This window comes from Silurus aristotelis, assembly GCF_946808225.1.
Source record: "Silurus aristotelis genome assembly, chromosome: 20".
NCBI lineage: Eukaryota > Metazoa > Chordata > Actinopteri > Siluriformes > Siluridae > Silurus > Silurus aristotelis.
In genome coordinates, this window is record NC_139593.1 from 16867943 (window position 1) to 16889309 (window position 21367).

The following is a 21367-nucleotide window of genomic DNA, read 5'->3' on the forward strand; positions in this document are numbered from 1 at the left end:
GAAAATGCTATTTGTTAATTACAATTTCTTACAATTGGTGTACTCCAGGGTGAGGGACCAAGCTGTCGAAATATTATGTAGACAAATTAACTAGTTCTCTCCAAGTTGGTCTTCAGGGAGTAGTTTTTCCCTGACAGCAACAAAGAGAATGCTTTATCGTTTAGATGGCTGAAATCCTCCACTACCTTCTGGGTCCTGGAGAACTCACCTGTCTTGCTTGGTGTTCAATAACTTGCCAGTGATATTTCTTGTAAAGATGCTCTTGGTACAAATGTATAATACAGGGGTCACCCACAAGGACCACACGAGTCGCACGTGAGCCTTTTCTAAAAATAGCTTTTTCCTACCTTGTTAAATCATTGTTGATAATTATTGTGAGAAATCATTAACATGATCAGTGTCTTCACATAGATCAGGGGTGTCAAACTCAGTGTCAAATCCGGCCCGACGTACAATTATTAATGGCCCGGTGATATGAAGCGCTGATAACACAAACTACAGATCCCATAATGCAGCGCTTCAGCAGCCTTAACGAACACTTGACTACCTGGGAACATTCCAGCGTCAATCAAATCGAGCTTCTGTTGATGTAAACTTTCTTTTGGCTTCTCCCATTAGGGGTCGCCACAGCAGATCCTCCGCACGTTTGATTTGGTACATGTTTTTAAGCTGGATGCCCTTCCTAACGCAACCCTCCCAATTTATCCGGGCTTGGGACCGACACTGAAAGTGGCTGGGGTCGGTTCCCTGACCGGGGATCGAACCCAGGCCGCAGCGTTGAAAGCGCCGCATCCTAACCACTAGACCACCAGAGAACCCGAGTTTCTCTTGATGTATTTAACCCTATTGTACAGTTATTGTGAAGCCCCTCACAATGGCGAAGAGAAAAGTTGATTCTGAAAACAGAGCCTTTCAAAACTGATGGGATTCTGAGTATCTTATTTGTGAGTGTCTGAGTGTCTTATTTGTCTGAGTGTCTTCTTTGTGGAGCGAATGTGGCTGTAATTAAGGAATTGAATCTAAGATGGAAATTCGTGACAAAACATCAGGAGAAGCTGAAAAACCAGAATGCAGAGCAGAAGATACAGAAAGTAGAAGAGTTGAGGAAGAATCTGACATTTCAGCAGACATTTTTCACCAGAGCAAAATCACAAAGCGAAGCTGGTGTGAAAACAGAGGAGAAATCAGTCACATCAGCCGGTTATTTACTGAGGGAGAGCTTCTGAAGAGCTGCATGATGAAGCTGTGAGACGTCTGGTGTTTGACAGGAGAAATTTTTATGGAGAGCAAAATATTTTGTTATTTAAAGTTTAAAAAATGTTTTTATAAAATGGCATAAGAGCAAAGAAATCTGATTGTTTTGATTTGTTGTTATTTTAACATTAAATTAAAAACACAATTTTTATTTATTTGTTCAGGGTTTTTTTGCAGCATGTTGATATTTCTAACTTGTATAATTTTGACAGGAGATATTTTTATGGAGAGCTATTTATTTAAAGTTTAAGTTGATTTATTCTGGAATAATATTCCTGTCTGTTGTTATTCATATTTATGTTAAAAAAAAACATTGTTTTAGTGTGTTCAATAAATGTTTATTCAGGTCGGCCCGTGACCTAAAGTGTGCTTTGAGTTTTGGCCCCCTGTGCAATTGAGTTTGACATAGATAAATATCATTAATTATTAATAATAACATATAATTAAAGGTAAATTGAGCAAATTTTTTATTTCAGAATTGTGTATCAAACTGGTAGCCCTTCACATTAGTCGGTACCAAGAAGTAGCTCTCGGTGTCAAAAAAGTTGGTGACCCCTGGTATAATAGTACAAATGTTTCAGAACACATTAAAGCGTAATTTAAAGTCCCTTAAGCATCTAATGGGAAACAGATGCTGACAGGCATTAATCACCATAGTTGCCCATGTTTCTGCAAGCAAGCCCTGTGTTATAGGCAATATAAACTTTCTCTCAGCTTCTCCCATTAGGGGTCACCACAGCGGATCATCCGCATGTTTGATTTGGCACGCAACCTTCCCCATTTATCCAGGCTTGGGACCGGCACTAAGGTTTATGCAACCCTAATGGCTGGGGTTGGTTCCCTGACCAGGGATCGAACCCGGGCCACAGCGGTGAGAGTGCCGCATCCTAACCACTAGACCACCAGGGAACCATGTTATAAGCAATATAATAAACATTTTTATTTCAAAGCTATAGAAGGTTATTAATATCTTCCTAATAAACATTTTTTTTAAACTATTTGAATATGCAATTAATTGATTATATAACATAGTCATGCCTACTGAGCCATCAAAGAAAAACAAGAGCTCCTAGATCTTTTACAATTAACAGTTCAGAAAAATTATACATTTTTGATTATTACCTATATAATAGATTAGGAAAAGATATATACCGTATTTTCCGGACTATAAGCCGCTACTTTTTTCCCACGTTTGAACCCTGCGGCTTAAACAATGAAGCGGCTAATTTATGAATTTTTCCTGGGTTTTTCCGGTTTCACAAGATTCAAGACAAAAAACTGAACCCCTATAACATTAGACCAATGAAATTGAAGAACGGGTTTAGGTGAACCACAGAAATTCTTTATATTAAATCAGACGTGCTCCCACTGAATCGGGCCGCACCACATCATATATATGGATGAGGTTCCTCTGGCGTTTGACCTGCCGCTCACTCGGACTGTCAACAGGAAATGCGAATCATTCGTCACGCTGAAAACAACCGGCCATGAAAACACACTTCACCTGTGTTCTGAGCTGCACGGCATCCGGAGAAAAGCTTCACCGATGGTGATTTTTAAACGCACAACGATGCCAAAAGATAAAAACTCCCGAGAGAAATAGTTGTGAAAGGAAGGAGGAAGACAGTGAACAATGACTTTCTTGGTAGGCTACTGTTTAGATACAAGCCGTGTAACAGGCACTGTCTTTTGTTAAAGCCTGTGTAAAGTTCATTACTTTTAATGTAGACACCTTCGGCTTATAGACAGGTGCGGTTTATTTATGTTCAAAATAAAAATCTTTGTCAAATTCAGTGGGTGCGGCTTATATTTTGGTGCGCTTATTAGTCCGGAAATTACGGTAATTAAATAATAGATAATTAATTGAATTAAATGTTTTTATTTGCATGGGCACAATAATACAAGCCAGGCTGACAATTATAAATATAAGGATCATTAAGTTCGTCAGTCAACGAAATGTCTAAAACCCAAGGACCTCATAAAATTCTGGGTTCCTTTACTATAGCCATTTTTACTTGCTGCTAATTTGTGGGTCTTTCTGTCAGTTCTGCCTTCAGTAATGTGCATCGAACTACATTCGATTAAAGACAGGTGACTCCATAACTCCATAACACTCAATTTTCTTGCCACGAGTTGGAAGCTCGCATTTGTACAGGATGAACTTGTGCTATGCTGTGGCAATTACTATTAAAACAAAGGGCCCTTACCCCAAACATGTTCCAGCACAAAAAGTCCACAATGTGACGCCTGTGAAGAAAATGATTTGCCAAAGATTGAGCGGAAGAACTTAAGTGGCCTGCACAGGGCCCTGACTTCAACTCCAATAAACAACTAAAACACAGACTGCACACCAGGCTTTCTCACATGTGAAATAAACAAATACAAAGAAATAGCCAATCAAGGATTGTGTTAAATTGTGTCCATGAAGGGACAAGGCAAAAAAAAAAGCTGTGGAATTCAAATGATTACTGATTAGTATTAACATGAACAACATATGCAAACATTTAAAAGCATTTTTTTCAATGTGAAACAATATAATTTTTTTTTTTTTTTTTTTTTTTTTTTTTTTTTTTTTTTTTTTTTATCAATCCCTGACCACTGGTTTGGAAAATAGAACAGTACAAATGTATTGCATCCAATTTAAAAACGAAAAGAAAAAAATAAATAATTACCTAAATGCTACCAGATCAGAGCTACCAAACAGTAAATGCACATACTAGTTATACAAGTTACAGGACAAATCCATATTTATTGACTTATTTTTTCACAAAATTCTCTATGATTTGTGAAATAGCATTTTAGAATTATTATTAACTATATTGGTGATGTTTTGGCTGACTATTGTCAATACATAGACACATTTTTTCAGAGTTAACTCACCTTCTGGCTGGATCACAACTTGTATAGGGGTTGATGTTTTCTCTGCAGACTGGTACCATTTTCCCTGTCTCTGTTGTATCCATGCCCTAACCCTACATGAGTAGAGTCCCATATCAGAAACATCAACGCTGTGGATCTCCAGTCTGTAATCACCCTCTCCAACCTGGTTAACGCTGAATACATCTGGAGCTTTTCCCACTAATCCATCTCGACTAAGGTGGCTAAGAATCTGTGTCTCATTCAGCAGCCATGTCACCTCAAGTTCTAAAACAGTAAGGTCATCTGAAGAAACCAAGCAAATGAGATTCAGATTGTCTCCTGGGTTAAGGATGGTACTATCCAGGACCCGTACAGTGAGTGATTTAGCTGTAATAAAAAAGTTAAGAAGAAATAATGTTAACATTACAATAATTACTAATGACAAAATAAGAAAAATCTATTTATTTCTATACAGGTTCTTTGGGACAATGTTAAATCAATGTTCCATTGTTAAAAGTGCTATCTAAAACAAATGCAACACATTTAATACATAAAAACCACATTTGTATACAAGTAGGGATATTTTCTAAAATTCAATTAAAAACAAACACCTGTGATTTGTTAATTCCCCTGGAACTTTATTTAAAGAGGATAAGATAATTTTTTACTGATCCACTTAATATTATTTTGTTAATATTAACAAATTAATGCATGCAACTCAAAACAAAGTTGGGACTTAGGCATGTTTACCACTGTGTTACATCACCTTTCCCTTTAATTATACTTTTCAATCATTTGGGAACTGAGGATACTCATTTTTATTTCAGGTGAAATTTCTGCCCATTCATGCTCGATACCTGATTATTGCAAAATCTTCCAAAATGTTGTTATATTCTTTTTTATATTCTAAATCTTTCAACATTTACAAAATACAATAAACCATGTGAAGCTTGACATCTGAAATAATTAACAGAAAATTTTAAGATTCTTTGGAAATTGAAGTGTTTATGAGGTCTTTAAACAAAAAAACAACAACAATTGATTATCATTTACAAATGTGAATTTGTTTATCATATTTGATACATTGAACATTTATGACAATTTACTGATCACAACAATGTACATGTACTGTTTATTTTATAAGACTTATTATTGCATTTGGAATGTCCACTCCTACTTAACATCATTTCTATCTTCCCATAACTCTCTAAGTCACTTGAATTGAATAGAATTTTAATTAGTTAAATAAATAATAAAATCGTATTATTTATTTGTATTGTATTTGCATTTGACGTTGTGGCAGGAATAATGCAGATTGCATAATGAAATGCAATACATTGATGACTAAGCTAAATTACCCTTTATACCTCTTGTATCATATTTGACACATTTTTTTAACACAATTTTACTATAAAATTCTTTCAAAAATATAAATTATTAGTTGCTTCAAAAAAGTAGATATTCATATAAAAAAATCAGTAACAAAATTAACTTTATTTTTACTAAAACCTGCAAAGATTTCCGTGCAAAAAAAGTCAATTTATGAAGGCAGCCATATTGAAAAACCTGCCAAAAGCCTGCTATTGACTGCAGAGCATAGATAACTCCAATAGGGGGCAGAAGACAAGTCTCAGATTGTATTCAACAGGTTTTTGAGGAAAGTATTCTTGATGGGAAGGGTTGCATTAGGAAGGGCATCCAGCGTAAAAACATGTGCCAAATCGAACATGCGGATCACGAATACGGATGATCCGCTGTGGCGACCCATAATTGGAGAAGCTGAAAGAAAAAAGTTATTCTTGATGCAGGTGGTGTGGTGGTCTCAAAAACTAATGTATCAAATATGATACTTTTGGCATTAAAGGTTTAAGTTAGTCATTGAAAACATGTAATATCTTTTCTTTGTATTTTTGTTAGGTATTAAGAGATTGGACAAATAACCCAGCCATTATGGATGCACAAGTCAGTGCACTCTTAGTGCCGGTCCCGAACCCAGGTAAATGGGGAGGGTTGCGTTAGGAAGGGCATCCAGCGTAAAACATGTGCCAAATCAAATATGCGGATCACAAATGAGAATTTCATACCGGATCGGTCGAGGCCCGGGTTAACAACGACCGCCACAGGTATCGTTAGCCGAAAGGGTACCGGTGGAAATTGGGCTACTGTTGGCCGAAGGAGGAGAAGGAGAGGAGGAAGACGTCTACAGAGACGGCAGGGAAAGGAGCAGTGCAGGAGAGTGGAGGTTCGGGTTGGTACTTTAAATGTTGGTACTATGACGGGTAAAGGGAGAGAGGTAGCTGATATGATGGAGAGGAGAAAGGTAGATATGCTGTGTGTTCAGGAGACCAAGTGGAAAGGGAGTAAGGCCAGGAGCATTGGAGGTGGGTTTAAACTGTTTTATCATAGTGTGGATGAAAAGAGAAATGGTGTAGGGGTGATTCTGAAGGAAGAGTACAGTAAGAGTGTAGTGGAGGTGAAGAGAGTTTCTGATAGGGTGATGATCGTGAAGCTGGAAGTTGAAGGGATGATGATAAATGTCATCAGTGCCTATGCTCCACAAGTTGGCTGTGAGATGGAGGAAAAGGAAAGATTCTGGAGTGAATTAGATGAAGTGGTAGATGGTGTACCTAGGAAAGAATGATTGGTGATTGGGGCAGACTTTAATGGGCATGTAGGTGAAGGGAACAGGGGTGATGAGGAGGTGATGGGTAGGTATGGTTTTAAGGAGAGGAATGTGGAAGGGCAGATGGTGGTGGATTTTGCTAAAAGGATGGAAATGGCAGTGGTGAACACTTATTTTAAGAAGAAGGAGGATCATAGGGTGACGTATAAGAGTGGAGGAAGGTGCACACAGGTGGACTATGTGCTATGCAGGAGATGCAACCTGAAGGAGATTGGAGACTGTAAGGTGTTGGCAGGGAACAGTGTAGCTAGACAGCATCGGATGGTGGTCTGTAGGATGGTTTTGGAGGAGAAGAAGAAGAGGAGGAGAGTGAGGACTGAAAGAAGAATAAGATGGTGGAAACTGAAGGAGGAAGAGTGTAGTGTGAGGTTCAGGGAAGAGGTCAGACAGAGGCTCAGTGGTGTTAAGGAGGTGTTGGATGATTGGGCAAATTTCTTCAGGAGTGTTGAGGGAGGCAGCTAGAAAAGAACTTGGTGTGACACCTGGAAATAGAAAGCCAGACAAGGAGACGTGGTGGTGGAATGAGGAAGTGCAGGAGAGCATAAGGAGAAAGAGGTTGGCAAAACAGAAGTGGGATCGACAGAGTGATGAGAAAAGTAGGCAGGAGTACAAGGAGATGCGGCAGCAGGTTAAGAGGGATGTGGTGAAAGCCAAGGAAAAGGCATATGAGGAGCTGTATAAGAGGTTGGACAATAAGGAAGGAAAAAAGGATTTATACCGATTGGCCAGGCAGAGGGATCGAGCTGGGAAGGATGTACTGCAAGTTAGAGCAGTAAAGGATGGAGAGGGAAATGTGTTGACTAGTGAGGAGAGTGTGGTGAGAAGATGGAGGGAGTATTTTGAGCAGCTGATGAATGAGAAAAACCAGAGAGAGAGAAGGTTGGATGATGTGGAGTTGGTAAAGCAGGATGTAGATAGGATTAGTAAGGAGGAAGTGAGAGCAGCGATTAAGAGGATGAAGAGTGGAAAGTCGGTTGGACCAGATGACATACCGGTAGAAGCGTGGAGATGTTTAGGAGAGATAGCAATGGAGTTTTTGACCAGATTGTTTAACAGGATTTTGGAAGGTGAGAAGATGCCTGAGGAATGGAGAAGAAGTGTGCTGGTACCAATATTTAAACATAAAGGAGATGTGCAGACCTGCAGTAACTACAGGGGAATTAAGGCAGGTGGAGATACGCGCTGGAGAGAAGAGGAATGAAACTCAGTAGGAGTAAGACAGAGTACATGTGTGTGAATGAGAGGGAGGGCAGTAGAGTGGTGCGGTTGCAGGGAGAAGAGCTGGAGAAGGTGGAGGAATTCAGGTACCTAGGGTCAACAGTGCAAAGTAATGGAGAGTGTGTTAGAGAAGTGAAGAAAAGAGTGCAGGCAGGGTGGAGTGGGTGGAGAAGAGTGACAGGAGTGATTTGTGATAGTAGGGTATCTGCAAAAATGAAAGGGAAAGTTTATAGGACTGTGGTGAGACCTGCGATGTTGTATGGATTAGAGACAGTGGCATTGAGTAAAAGACAGGAGGTGGAGCTGGAGGTAGCAGAGCTGAAGATGTTGAGGTTTTCGTTGGGAGTGACGAGGATGGACAAGATTAGAAGTGAGTTTATTAGAGGGACAGCGCATGAAGGATGTTTTGGTGACAAGGTGAGGGAGGCGAGATTAAAATGGTTTGGACATGTGCAGAGGAGGGACATGAATTATATTGGTAGGAGAATGCTGAGGATGGAGCCACCAGGTAGGAGGAAAAGAGGAAGGCCAAGGAGGAGGTTCATGGATGTGGTGAGGGAAGACATGCAGGTAGTTGGTGTAAAAGAGGCAGATGTAGAGGACAGGGTGGTATGGAGACGGATGATCCGCTGTGGCGACCCCTAATGGGAGCAGCCGAAAGAAGAAGAAGAAGATTAAGAGATTGGACAAATCACAAATGTATGGTTTTACATAAATTATCTAATCTTTTTTAGAAATTCACACACACGTTAAATACAGTAATCCCCCGCTTTGACTCAGCCTCGTTTTTGGCACAAGAAGTTACTTGAAACAATAAACAAGCAGAGAAACTATGCATAGGCTACACTACTGCAGAACTGTATACTGTACAGTACATGTACTCACTATAAATGTGATACAGTGCACTGTATTTCTACCAATTTACACCAAATTTATCTCGCTATATTCTTGCAAATGTTTTCTGTGTGTTTAAAGTGTGTGAGAGTATGATTTGTGGCTTAAGCAACAACAAACTATATTTTTATATTTATATTTAAAAAAATATTTTGGGGTGTCGTCTATTTATCAGGATGTTAAACAGTGGCTTTCCCAGAACTTCCTTCATCTAAATGAAGAAAAGACTGAGTACATCCTGTTTAGCCCAGACTCACCCAGCAGTTCTCTGAGTTTTGGTCCTTTTACTCCTTAGTTCGCACCTACCATGCGTAACCTGGGTGTTATTTTTGACCAAAGTATGCAATTCGAGAAACAGATCAGTGCAGTAGTGAAGGCGAGCTTCTACCAGCTAAGACTCCTCAGCAAGGTCAAGCCATTTTTGTCCCAAGCTGACCTTAAAAAAGCTATACATGCCGTCATCAGCTCAAGGATTGACTACTGCAACGCTCTCTACATTGGACTTAATCATTCTCTTCTCAGTCGGCTCCAAATGGTGCAAAACGCAGCAGCACGTCTTCTCACCAACACCACAAAACGCTCACACATCACCCCGGTCCTCCGCACGCTTCACTGGCTTCCGGTGCGGTATAGGGTGGAGTATAAGCTCCTGCTATTCATATTCAAGGCTATCAATGTTCTTGCCCCGGCCTACCTCACCGAATTAATAACAGTTTAGCAACCAGCCAGAACTCTCCGTTCCTCTGGACATACCTCTCTGGTCACTCCTAAGTACAGATGTAAAATGTTTACTGGCTGGTCATGAGTGTTTTTAAATCGCAGTTGAAAACTTTTTTATTCATGCAAGCTTTTAACACGTAGCCCTGTTTCAACTGCTTTTTTACATATATATTGTGCTCTTATATTTTTTATATTTCTCATATTTTATTGTCTACTGTGTAGTTATATTTTTATATTTTTTATATATTTCTTATATTTTATTGTCTACTGTCTATTTGTTATTTTTGTTATTTTTTACTAGAAAATGCCATGTGCTCCTTTTGGTTGCTGTAAGGTGCTATATAAATAAAACTTGAATTGACTTGATTTATCACGGTTTTTCTTTTGTCGCGGGGGGTTTTGTAGCGTTACCACTGTGATAAACGGGGGATTTCTGTATACACATTTTGCGTCTGGGAATTTTCTCACAAACCCAACTGTTTAGCTTTCGTTACCAGGGAAACACTTACTGAGTTGCTATGTAGTCTTACCACACAACATTTAATTACAACTAGGTATGCACTGCAGAGAGTGCACAGCTGTTAGACCACCCATTGAAACTTGAGTCTAGCAATATAATTAAATGTCTATGTAATCTTTCTCATTAGAGACCTGCAAACTACCTAGAATTCCAATATTTCAATATGATGTAAAGTACAGTGAGGAAAATAAGTATTTGAACACCCTGCTATTTTGCAAGTTCTCCCACTTAGAAATCATGGAGGGGTCTGAAATTGTCATCGTAGGTGCATGTCTACTGTGGGAGACATAATCTAAAAAAGAAAATCCAGAAATCACAATGTATGATTTTTTAACTATTTATTTGTATGATACAGCTGCAAATAAGTATTTGAACACCGGTCTATCAGCTAGAATTCTGACCCTCAAAGACCTGTTAGTCTGCCTTTAAAATGTCCACCTCCACTACATTTATTATCCTAAATTAGATGCACCTGTTTGAGGTCGTTAGCTGCATAAACACTCCTGTTCACCCCATACAATCAGTAAGAATCCAACCACTAACATGGCCAAGAACAAAGAGCTGTCCAAAGACACTAGAGACAAAATTGTACACCTCCACAAGGCTGGAAAGGGCTACGGGGAAATCGCCAAGCAGCTTGGTGAAAAAAGATCCACTGTTGGAGCAATCATTAGAAAATGGAAGAAGCTAAACATGACTGTCAATCTCCCTCAGACTGGGACTCCATGCAAGATCTCACCTCGTGGTGTCTCAATGATCCTAAGGAAGGTGAGAAATCAGCTCAGAACTACACAGGAGGAGCTGGTCTATGACCTGAAAAGAGCTGGGACCACCGTTTCCAAGGTTACTGTTGGTAATACACTAAGACGTAATGGTTTGAAATCATGCATGGCACGAAAGGTTCCCCTGCTTAAACCAGCACATGTCCAGGCACGTCTTAAGTTTGCCAATGACCATTCGGATGATCCAGAGGAGTCATGGGAGAAAGTCATGTGGTCAGATGAGACCAAAATAGAACTTTTGGGACATAATTCCACTAAACGTGTTTGGAGGAAGAAGAATGATGAGTACCATCCCAAGAACACCATCCCTACTTGTGAAGCATGGGGGGGCATCATGCTTTGGGGGTGTTTTTCTGCACATGGGACAGGGCGACTGCACTGTATTAAGGAAAGGATGACCGGGGCCATGTATTGCGAGATTTTAGGGAACAACCTCCTTCCCTCAGTTAGAGCATTGAAGATGGGTCGAGGCTGGGTCTTCCAACATGACAATGACCCGAAGCACACAGCCAGGATAACCAAGGAGTGGCTCTGTAAGAAGCATATCAAGGTTCTGGCGTGGCCTAGCCAGTCTCCAGACCTAAACCCAATAGAGAATCTTTGGAGGGATCTCAAACTCCGTGTTACTTAGTGACAGGCCAGAAACCTGACTGATCTAGAGAAGATCTGTGTGGAGGAGTGGGCCAAAATCCCTCCTGCAGTGTGTGCAAACCTGGTGAAAAACTACAGGAAACGTTTGATCTCTGTAATTGCAAACAAAGGCTACTGTACCAAATATTAACATTGACTTTCTCAGGTGGTCAAATACTGATTTGCAGCTGTATCATACAAATAAATAGTTAAAAAATCATACATTGTGATTTTTGGATTTTTTTTTTTTTAGATTATGTCTCTCAAGGGTGTTCAAATACTTATTTTCCTCACTGTATATACATGAATGCATGGGGAAGGCTTTGTTTGTTTAATATAAAGATGTTCACTAGTATATAAATGCTTCCATGTCTGCAGTAAATAACTTTTTTTTTTTTTTTTTTTTTACAATTTTACAAGCTTTGGATACCAGTTGGGTCTGCACCATGGCTTTTTGTTCATTTTTATTTGCATTTTTTACACAGTAATGGATGTGATTTAAAATGTAGCAAAATACTGTACTCAAGTACAAAAAGAAAAAAAAAGTAAAATTACACATTTTAAAAGCTACTTTTAAAAGTACACAAAAAACTACTCAATTACAGTAACAGAAGTAATTGTACTTTAATACTTTCCACCTTTGTCTGTCACCCTTCATAGTTGGTAGCTAATTTATGGTAGGACACAGGGTGAGAGCTCACCTCAGTGGTGAGAAATGACAAATTAGGAAGAAAACTGAAAAACAACCTCCTGGGTTCATCCCAGTTGCCTATTAGATTCAGATAGACCACAGAAAGGTTGGTGTTGATGGTTTACTGAGAAGCAGATATTCATCTTACATACTTCCATTGTTATAAAAGTACAGAGTCCCATACAGTGCTGCCTAGACCTGAGAGAAAGTACCAAATGCCACCATATTTAATTATATCACAAAATCAGAGCCCCTAATTCTACAGGCCATGACTATTTTACATGCTTAATTCTAAAATTAAATGTAAAAAAATGTAACTAATGTTTCACAGTCTTTGCATTGTGGAGCCATCAAACTATCAAAGTTCAGATCTTTCAGACTCTTCAATGAATGGGTTGCATAGATTAGTCCACAGAAAGTAGTTGTGTTGTGTGAGGAAATGGGTAAATTAAGCTTATAATAATGATCCAAAATCCCATATTATTATTACTTTTATTTTCCTTGTTTTAGATTTCACATATTACACAAGATATCAATTACACTGACAGAGGCATCAGAGAGGATCAGTGAGGAATCGGCAGGGATGGGATGGGACCACATATAAAACATACTGTAATGCCTACACCATTTACTGTATTTGGAGATTACAGGCCCAAAATACTAAAATAAAGGTGTCAATATCAAAATAATTATGGAACAGACTACTTATTTGGGGTGTTACATAAAGGCAGTATCTGTATATTTATAATGCTTAAAAGATCAACATATTTCTTTTTGTATTTGATGATAATTAAGCCATGTTTTAAGAAATTGTGTTTTTTCCCAAATTACTTTACATAAAATATATTATAAAGCTGGAAAGCAGTCACATATGATTTGCTTAGAGAATGATTACTCTTATTTTAATATTACTTGCAATTTATTTACATCTTTTACACAATTTTATTTTATTAAATATTTGTTAAAAAGATCTGTATAGATATTCACACACATTCAAATGTCAGTCTAAAGTATTTTTAACCAGCCTTACCTGTTGGGATAACAGCCACTTCACCTATAACCTCTGACTTTTCCTGTATGCTGTTCCAGGTGCCCTGCTCTCTGGTCCACTGCTTGGCAGTACACAAATACATCCCCTGGTCTGCAGGCACTGCTCCAGAAAGCACAAGGCTGTAGGAACCAGCATTTTCCAAGTGCAGACGCATTTCCCCATCTGCATAGCGGTGGATAAAATTCTCTCCAACAGTAACACCTGAATCGGGTCCAAACGTAAGGAGATCCTGCTCTTGTGACTGATCCTTTTTAACAAACCATGTAACTGATAGGTAAATTCCTTCAATGTAGTCTTGAGTGATGTTGCAGAGAAGATTTATCAGTCTGCCCTCGTGGACTAATTTGGCTGGTTCTTGGGTAACCACAACCAGTGCATTATGAATTACTGCAGGCAAACAAGAAAAAGGACATATTTTCAAGAAATAAGCACAGGTGTTGGCCAGTAATTACAGGCTTACATGAATGAACAAAAATATTCACACACACACACACACACACACACACACACACACACACACACACACACACACACACACACACTCTTTCTCATGCACACACATGCAGATTTGGATACCATGTTGCAAAATTACTCTTTACTCTGACTTGAATAACCTGTCTTTACCTATATTGAGTAATGACTTGCCTGACATTGCGTTTCTACAAAAAATAAACCTTTATAAAACTGTCTAAAATAGACACAGAAAAGACACAGTCCTATTACATTCATATAACTTATAGCACAAATAGTAATACTGTGTGTATAATTCTGGAATCAATATTGACATTTTTATGATTGTAAAGGTAAAGTAAATATTTCCTTTATAAGAGCACCTGAAAGCATACATACCAAATGTTGAATTGTAAATGACCATGGGTACATGGTTACTTGGAGGCAGTGGTGGACGAAGTACACAAACCATGCACTTTATACACTCGGTAAAATATTACTCCAGGAAAAGTTCATTTAATCTTTCACATGAGTAAAAGCGCAAAAGTATTTACATTTAACTGTACTTAAGTATCCAAAGTACTATCATTTATTATGACTAATGTCCTATTATTAGTGATGTCACAAGGTTATTTTTTTATCAATTCAGTTTATGTGAAAAGACTCTAATGTTACTCAGCACATCAATCTGTTCATTGAATAATATTAATGAGTCAAAAACTGATTTAAATCTATTCAAATTATCATGAGCCCAAAACATTATTTTCAACAAAAAAAATCACGCAAATAAGGACACGGGTGTTGAACTGATGCTGAACTGTATGTTCAACAGAGCATGTGCTCAACCCTGATTGGTGGATCGCTGCGTGTTTGACCAGTGAAGTTTTTATCCTCATAAATAAAAAGGAACGACTGATTTTGCTGATTGTAGTTCAGTAAAAAGTTAAATATTTGACTTTGAAATGTAGTGAAGTTAAAGTAAAAGTTTCCCCAAATGGAAATACTTCAGTAAAGTACAGATAAACAAAAAAGCTACTTAAGTACCACAATAAATTATATTCACTTTTACTGTTACTGTTACTTATGGTCTTTATAGTTCTTTTGTAAAACTTTTTTTCTTTTTTTTTCATGAAAAAAATAAATACTTTGCTCTCATGGATATCAAACAATTGCAAACACAAAACAGTTTAAATAAAAACATATAATTGTTAAATACATGTCTGTTTTAGTTCTTTTGTTATGTTGGGTTAATTTGTGTTGCTTTGTGTTATTTTCTTTCACTGTGTCCTCTGCTGTATATGGTTGAAATGACAAAATAAATAAAAAGCCACTTGACACCTGTGTTTTCCACAAAATTAAGGTTTTTGTTGAAGTGCTTTGATTATTTTTTTTCTTGCAGGAGAACAGATAATAGTCCTTCAAGTTTTGAGCAATAAAGATTAACAATAATGTATATACAATATAATTGCACTCTAGTTTTCATCACCAGTGAATGTGTTGCCTTATATTTATACCACTATAAAACATATAGTCATTGTTGAACAATTTTCTGTTCGTCAGGGGTACTAAAATAATGCTTTAGATATATTTTACTCATATGAATTCCTACGTGTGCCAATAACTGTGTTATGGAATATTTAATGTGCTTTTTGAGCATCGCATTCAACATTTATTCCCAATTTGCTCTTATAAATCGCTCCATTTTCTGGAAAGATGTTCCACAAGATTTTGGAGTGTGCTTGTGGACATTTGTGTTCATCAGCCACAAGGGTGTTAGTAAAGTCAGGTACTAGTGTAGGTGAGGTGTGGAGGCCTGGGGTGCAGTCAGTGTTCACATTCATCCCAAAGGATGAAATCAGAGCTCTATAGCAGGCCACTCAAGATCTTCCTCTCCAAACCACATAAACCAGATCTTCATGGAGCTCGCTTTGTGCACAGAGGCATTGCCATGCTGGAACAGGTTATAAAATTTTGTTATACCGCATCCAAAGACATCCTGTACAACTGAGTGCCTCCAGCTTTGTGGAAACAGTTGGAAAAGAACCACATATGGCAGGAAAGATATTTTGTCCACATAGTGTATATTTAACAAAGTACTAGTCTAATAGTGATATGCAAAAAAAAGGCTGAAAGACTGAATTATAGATTACTTCATGAGAGAACAACATATAACTTTTTATTAAAATTCAACTTACCTCTCAGCATCACATCTGCCTCATAGTTTCCAGTGATAACAGAATCGGTACTTGGCGTACTGCAAGTGAAAATCCCACTGTCAGTCACCCTGGCTCTTTTAATCCTCAGCTCCACTGTTCTTTCATCAATTCTTTTCACACTGATGTCATTAGCCAACACCCTGTCCATTAATGTCAGGTCTGGAAACAAAGAGTCGAAAGTGGAGACAACTTGAATGGTTTTTGACCCATTTGTTACTTTCCAGTCAAACTCCTGCTCCTTAGGGCCCTGATAATCTGATACTTCACAACGTAAAGACAGTGCTTCACCCTCCACTCGGAGCAGAGGGCCTGCTGGAAGTGATACCTTTCGTCCAACAGTTAAACCTAAAAATACAAAAATTGTAAAAGGTATGGTGTAATGTAGTCATATTCAAATTTGCTTATACACATTTGCCCAGAACACACACACACACACACACACACACACACACACACACACACACACACACACACACATACACACACACACACACACACCTAAATAAGTTACAGTTAGTACTGTATAAACAAAAGGTTAAAAAAGGTGAGGTAGAAAAATTTAAGAGCAAGTAGGTTAAACCTGCAATGTCTTGTGGATATTTGTATGCATTTTCAGTTTATGTAGGAAAGCCCATTCCACACTGCATTCTGGGCCTTCCTGTACTGCTTCAGTGATACTCTGATACTTCTTTTACACACACTCTCATGCCTTTACTCACCTAACCTAACCTAGACTGGGTCATAACATGTAGAAATTAACTTGCAAATTTCTCACACACTATACATCATGGTTTACTAAAACACCACATTTTCTCACAATATATGCTGTTAAATTAACCTTGAATTTACATTATGAGTATTGTTTGCCCATGCAAAAGCAGGGAAAGCTACATGGTGGTTATTGAACATAACTAATAGGACCAATATCAAGACCCATAATGATCAGATTTAACTTAAGTCTTTAATATAATAGGCTTTATGGCCATTCAAGTGCATGTATTTTATTGAGCAGAGTGTATTACATGTATTTTGCAGTAATTTTGTGATTTAATTAATTTGGGGGGTTAATGTGACTTGTGGGGTCTTTACCCTGAAATGTTCTTAATGCAAATCAGCTAAGCATTTTTATTCATATGTCCAGACACCTGAGTCAACTGCTTTGATATACAGGTTCAAATAAAAAAATTTATTTGGGGGAAAAAAGGAGGAGGAAGAAGAAAAAGAGGTACATAATAGTGATGTTTGCATTGCATTTAAAGTTTATAAGCTATATGATTATATATTAGAGCCAAGACACATCATATACACTCACCGGCCACTTTATTAGGTACACCTTACTAGTACCGGCCGGGTTGAACCCCCTTTTGCCTTTAGAACTGCCTTAATCCTTCGTGGCATAGATTCAACTAGGTACTGGAAACATTCCTCAGAGATTTTGGTCCATATTGACATGATAGCATCACACAGTTGCTGCAGATTTGTCGGCTGCACATCCATGATGCGAATCTCCTGTTCCACCACATCCCAAAGGTGCTCTATTGGATTGAGATCTGGTGACTGTGGAGGCCATTTGAGTACAGTGAACTCATTGTCATGTTCAAGAAACCAGTCTGAGATGATTCGCGCTTTATGACATGGCGCGTTATCCTGCTGGAAGTAGCCATCAGAAGATGTCTCTAAAGTATAAAGTAGTCATAAAGAGATGGACATGGTCAGCAACAGTACTCAGGTAGGCTGTGGAATTGACACGATGCTCAATTGGTACTAATGGGCCCAAAGTGTGACAAGAAAATATCCCCCACACCATTACACCACCACCAGCCTGAACCGTTTATACAAGGCAGGATGGATCCATGCTTTCATGTTGTTGACGGCAAATTCTGACCCTACCATCCGAATGTCGCAGCAGAAATCAAGACTCATCAGACCAGACAACGTTTTTCCAATCATCTGTTGTCCAATTATTTTTGAGCCTGTGCGAATTGTAGCCCCAGTTTCCTGTTCTTAGCTGTCAGTAGTGGCACCCGGTGTGGTCTTCTGTTGCTGTAGCCCATCCGCCTCAAGGTTCGACGTGTTGTGCGTTCAGAGATGCTCTTCTGCATACCTCGGTTGTAACGAGTGGTTATTTAAGTTACTGTTCCCTTTCTATCAGCTCGAACCAGTCTGGCCATTCTCCTCTGACATCAACAAGGCATTTGCGCCCTCAGAACTGCCGCTCACTGGATATTTCTTTTTTTTTTCGGACCATTCTCTGTAAACCCTAGAGATGGTTGTGCGTGAAAATCCCAGTAGATTAGCAGTTTCTGAAATACTCAGACCAGCCCGTCTGGCACCAACAACCATGCCACATTTAAAGTCACTTAAATCACCTTACTTCCCCATTCTGACGCTTGGTTTGAACTGCAGCAGATCGTCTTGACCATGTCTACATGCCTAAATGCATTGAGTTGCTTCCATGTGATTGGCTGTTTTGAAATTTGCGTTAACGAGCGGTTGGACCGGTGTACCTAATAAAGTGGCCGTTGGGTGTATATCAGCTGGCTTATATATATATTTCTTTGTGAATTCATTAGCTGATATATAAGCCAGCTGATATACACCCAACTGTACGTGCAAACAGTGGGTTGTTATGATGAACATAACCATTTCCAGGAGCCAGTTGTAAGATATATGGCAAAGACTAGGAGAGGGGACGAAAGATTATGTAGATAATGTACAAACATCTGAAACAAGCAAAACTGGGAAGAGGGAAAATAAGTATTTTTACGATCATTTCAGGTCTTTCTAATGTTAGTTGCTAATAATAGTAGTTGTGGTGGAAATTTTGCTGAAGCCTGGCAACTCCTGTTAATGACATTAGTACTTCCTTATGCACCTCGTACATGACAACAGGAAACACCAGGACTGCTGCAGCAAAAGAGGCGAGCTGGCATTTCACCCTGGGCTTTTTAAACTGCTGGGGTGGTGACCCAGCACTAACAGGCAATAACAGACAGATCTGACTCAAATGAAAAACCGGTCAAAATGTCCAGTGTAAATTGGGGGACAAGTTGTGGGGGTCCATAAAGGGTTATCCATGCTTTGCTACTCTGTGGTGCTTAATAAGTGAGTGCTGAAACAGCTAATGTTTCAGTATTTTAAGGGACATATGCACATATTCTCTATACTAAATTGTTATGAAGAACAGTAAATTAAATTTGACATATGAATTAATTAAAGTTTGGTGGAATATTTTTGTTACTACAGTGACAATTACTGCAGAACTATGCAGAACTATACATTTTAACACATTTTAGAATTAGTGCTATAAATATTTCTGCTTTTACTATCTGCTTAAAAAAACACTTTCTTTGAAAAATGTATGTAATGTATTGTAGTTTCACAGAAGTGAAACTGAGATAACCCTGGTACTGTATGAGGGGAGCAAACTGAAATATTGCGGGCTTTTTGCTGTTTAATTTGAAGAATATATGCTGCATGTGTACTTGCAGTATTTGTTGTGGGAACGATATCTAGCTTAAATCATTTAGCAATAATAGCTCTTTTTTTTTATATATATATATATATAAATTAACATGAAACGCCTCATTTCTGTCCCACTACATACTGAACCGCCGGAAAACACATCTGCTGTATCATCAACAAAACTACAGTATAACAACTTAGCAATTACTGAGTTACACGTTTTTTTACACGTGGGATTCTCGTTCATTCAGTACCACACGCACGCGCGCGCACACACACGCGCTCTATCAGGTGTTACTGTAGCTTCTGTACTCACCTACGGTGAAACACAAGGTGATCAGGAAGGGGAGGTTTTTCACGTCGGTTCCTGCTACTCGTCCGCCTTTCTCACACATGGCATCTGTTGTTCGATATCTTTAAAAAGAAAATATCCGTAATCCTATTTCACAACACAAAACTACCCTGTGCTGAACGAAACTGCCTGTATGGCGGTAAGATTCAATCTGACGTAGGAACAAGTCTGTCCACCAGGTCGGAATGAAACTCCGAGATCAGACTCGCGCTGTCGCGCGCACCGACAAGTGTGACGAAGCTGTTTTTTTTTTCACGACCAGTAGATCGCGATATTGCAGCGATAAAAACCGACTCTAAAACCGACTGGAAGGCAGAATGTAACACTTTCTTTTTTTTGTGGTGGTATTAATTTAAATGTAGTTAGTAAGAAGATATACATGTTGTTTGTATGCCTTGTCACCTTTGTAAGAAACAGTTCAGTTCCCGGTTGGTTGAAGAAAATGTATTAGTTTAGGTGAGTTACAGTGAGAGACACGCCAAAGCAGGCCGCAGGGTGAAGATACACGGTCAAGTCAACTGCAGGTTTTGTTTGTTTGTTTGTTTGTTTGCGCGTCTAATCATGCACTTAATGTATGGGTGCTGGAAGTTTAAAGTCGATGTAAAGACGCTTCAAAACGCCGTTTTCTTTATACTTTTGCTGACTTTTCAGTATTTTCAGATCTTTTGTAATTGGGTGGCACAGACGGGACCAAGAACCAGTCAGGGGGCCCATGGGAAAAGTCAGAGAAAAGATATTATAATTCTGACTTAATATCTCATAATTATGAGATCCTGATCTTGAGCTTTCGAGATCCTGATCTCATAGCTTTGACTTACTATTAATTATGACTTATTATCTCACAATTATGAATTACTAACTAATTATAAGATCCTGATCTCAGGATTATAATAGGTTAGGTAACCGCTTTTGAATAGACGGGAACAATGGAGCAAACATTGGCAAATTTAATTCGCTTGTATTTCTTTCTTGGGTTGACAAGAAAGAACAAGCAGTGGCGATATCAATATTAAGGTATGTTTAGATTGATTCTTTGTATTGAATCATGTAATCTGTATACAATATAAAATAATCATTCGTAATGTTTTAATACATAATACTTTGTGGCAATTATTTTTGTCATAAAATGACCCTGTCTTGTTGGATTTGGTCAATATTTTCTTCAGGAACACCCCTCTTACGAAGAAAATCCCACATACTAGCAGCCTCATTAGTACATTGCTGATGAAAAAGGTTACAGTTACAGTTACACCCACAAATCTTGCAAACTAAGTACATGAGTTTTAGCTACCATAACATTCACAAGTCAAATAATTTTTTTTTTCATAAAGAGAGCATTATTATAAACAACATAGAAATATTAAAACAAAAACACAGTAAAATGTACAATAAACTGGTAAAATATAAAGCTTGAACAAATGAATGAACAAACAAAACAAATGAAGACATTGATATATGAGAAACATTATAACTTTGTAAATGTTTATATACATAAAATATCACATATTATATACATATTTATATTTATATACACGGTCACGCAGGGGGGCCTGGAGCCTCTCAGGCACGCACATCTCAGGAG

The 21367-nt window shown here is 38.3% G+C and overlaps 1 protein-coding gene across 3 annotated transcripts in view; it reads right to left on the bottom strand.

Moving 5' to 3' along the window:
• The window catches only part of ptgfrnb (prostaglandin F2 receptor inhibitor b), a 37065-nt gene extending 17029 nt beyond the window's left edge, over nt 1-20036 (bottom strand). For all 3 annotated transcript variants that reach the window (XM_083522305.1, XM_083522304.1, XM_083522306.1), the window contains exons 1-4: nt 19750-20036; nt 15948-16313; nt 13282-13689; nt 4135-4500 (exon numbers count right to left, since the gene is read on the bottom strand). In XM_083522305.1, the coding sequence (XP_083378431.1) occupies nt 4135-4500; nt 13282-13689; nt 15948-16313; nt 19750-19828 (1219 nt within the window). In that variant the 5' untranslated portion in view covers nt 19829-20036. The remainder of the gene's footprint in view (nt 1-4134; nt 4501-13281; nt 13690-15947; nt 16314-19749) is intronic.
• Nucleotides 20037-21367: the final 1331 nt, after the last annotated feature.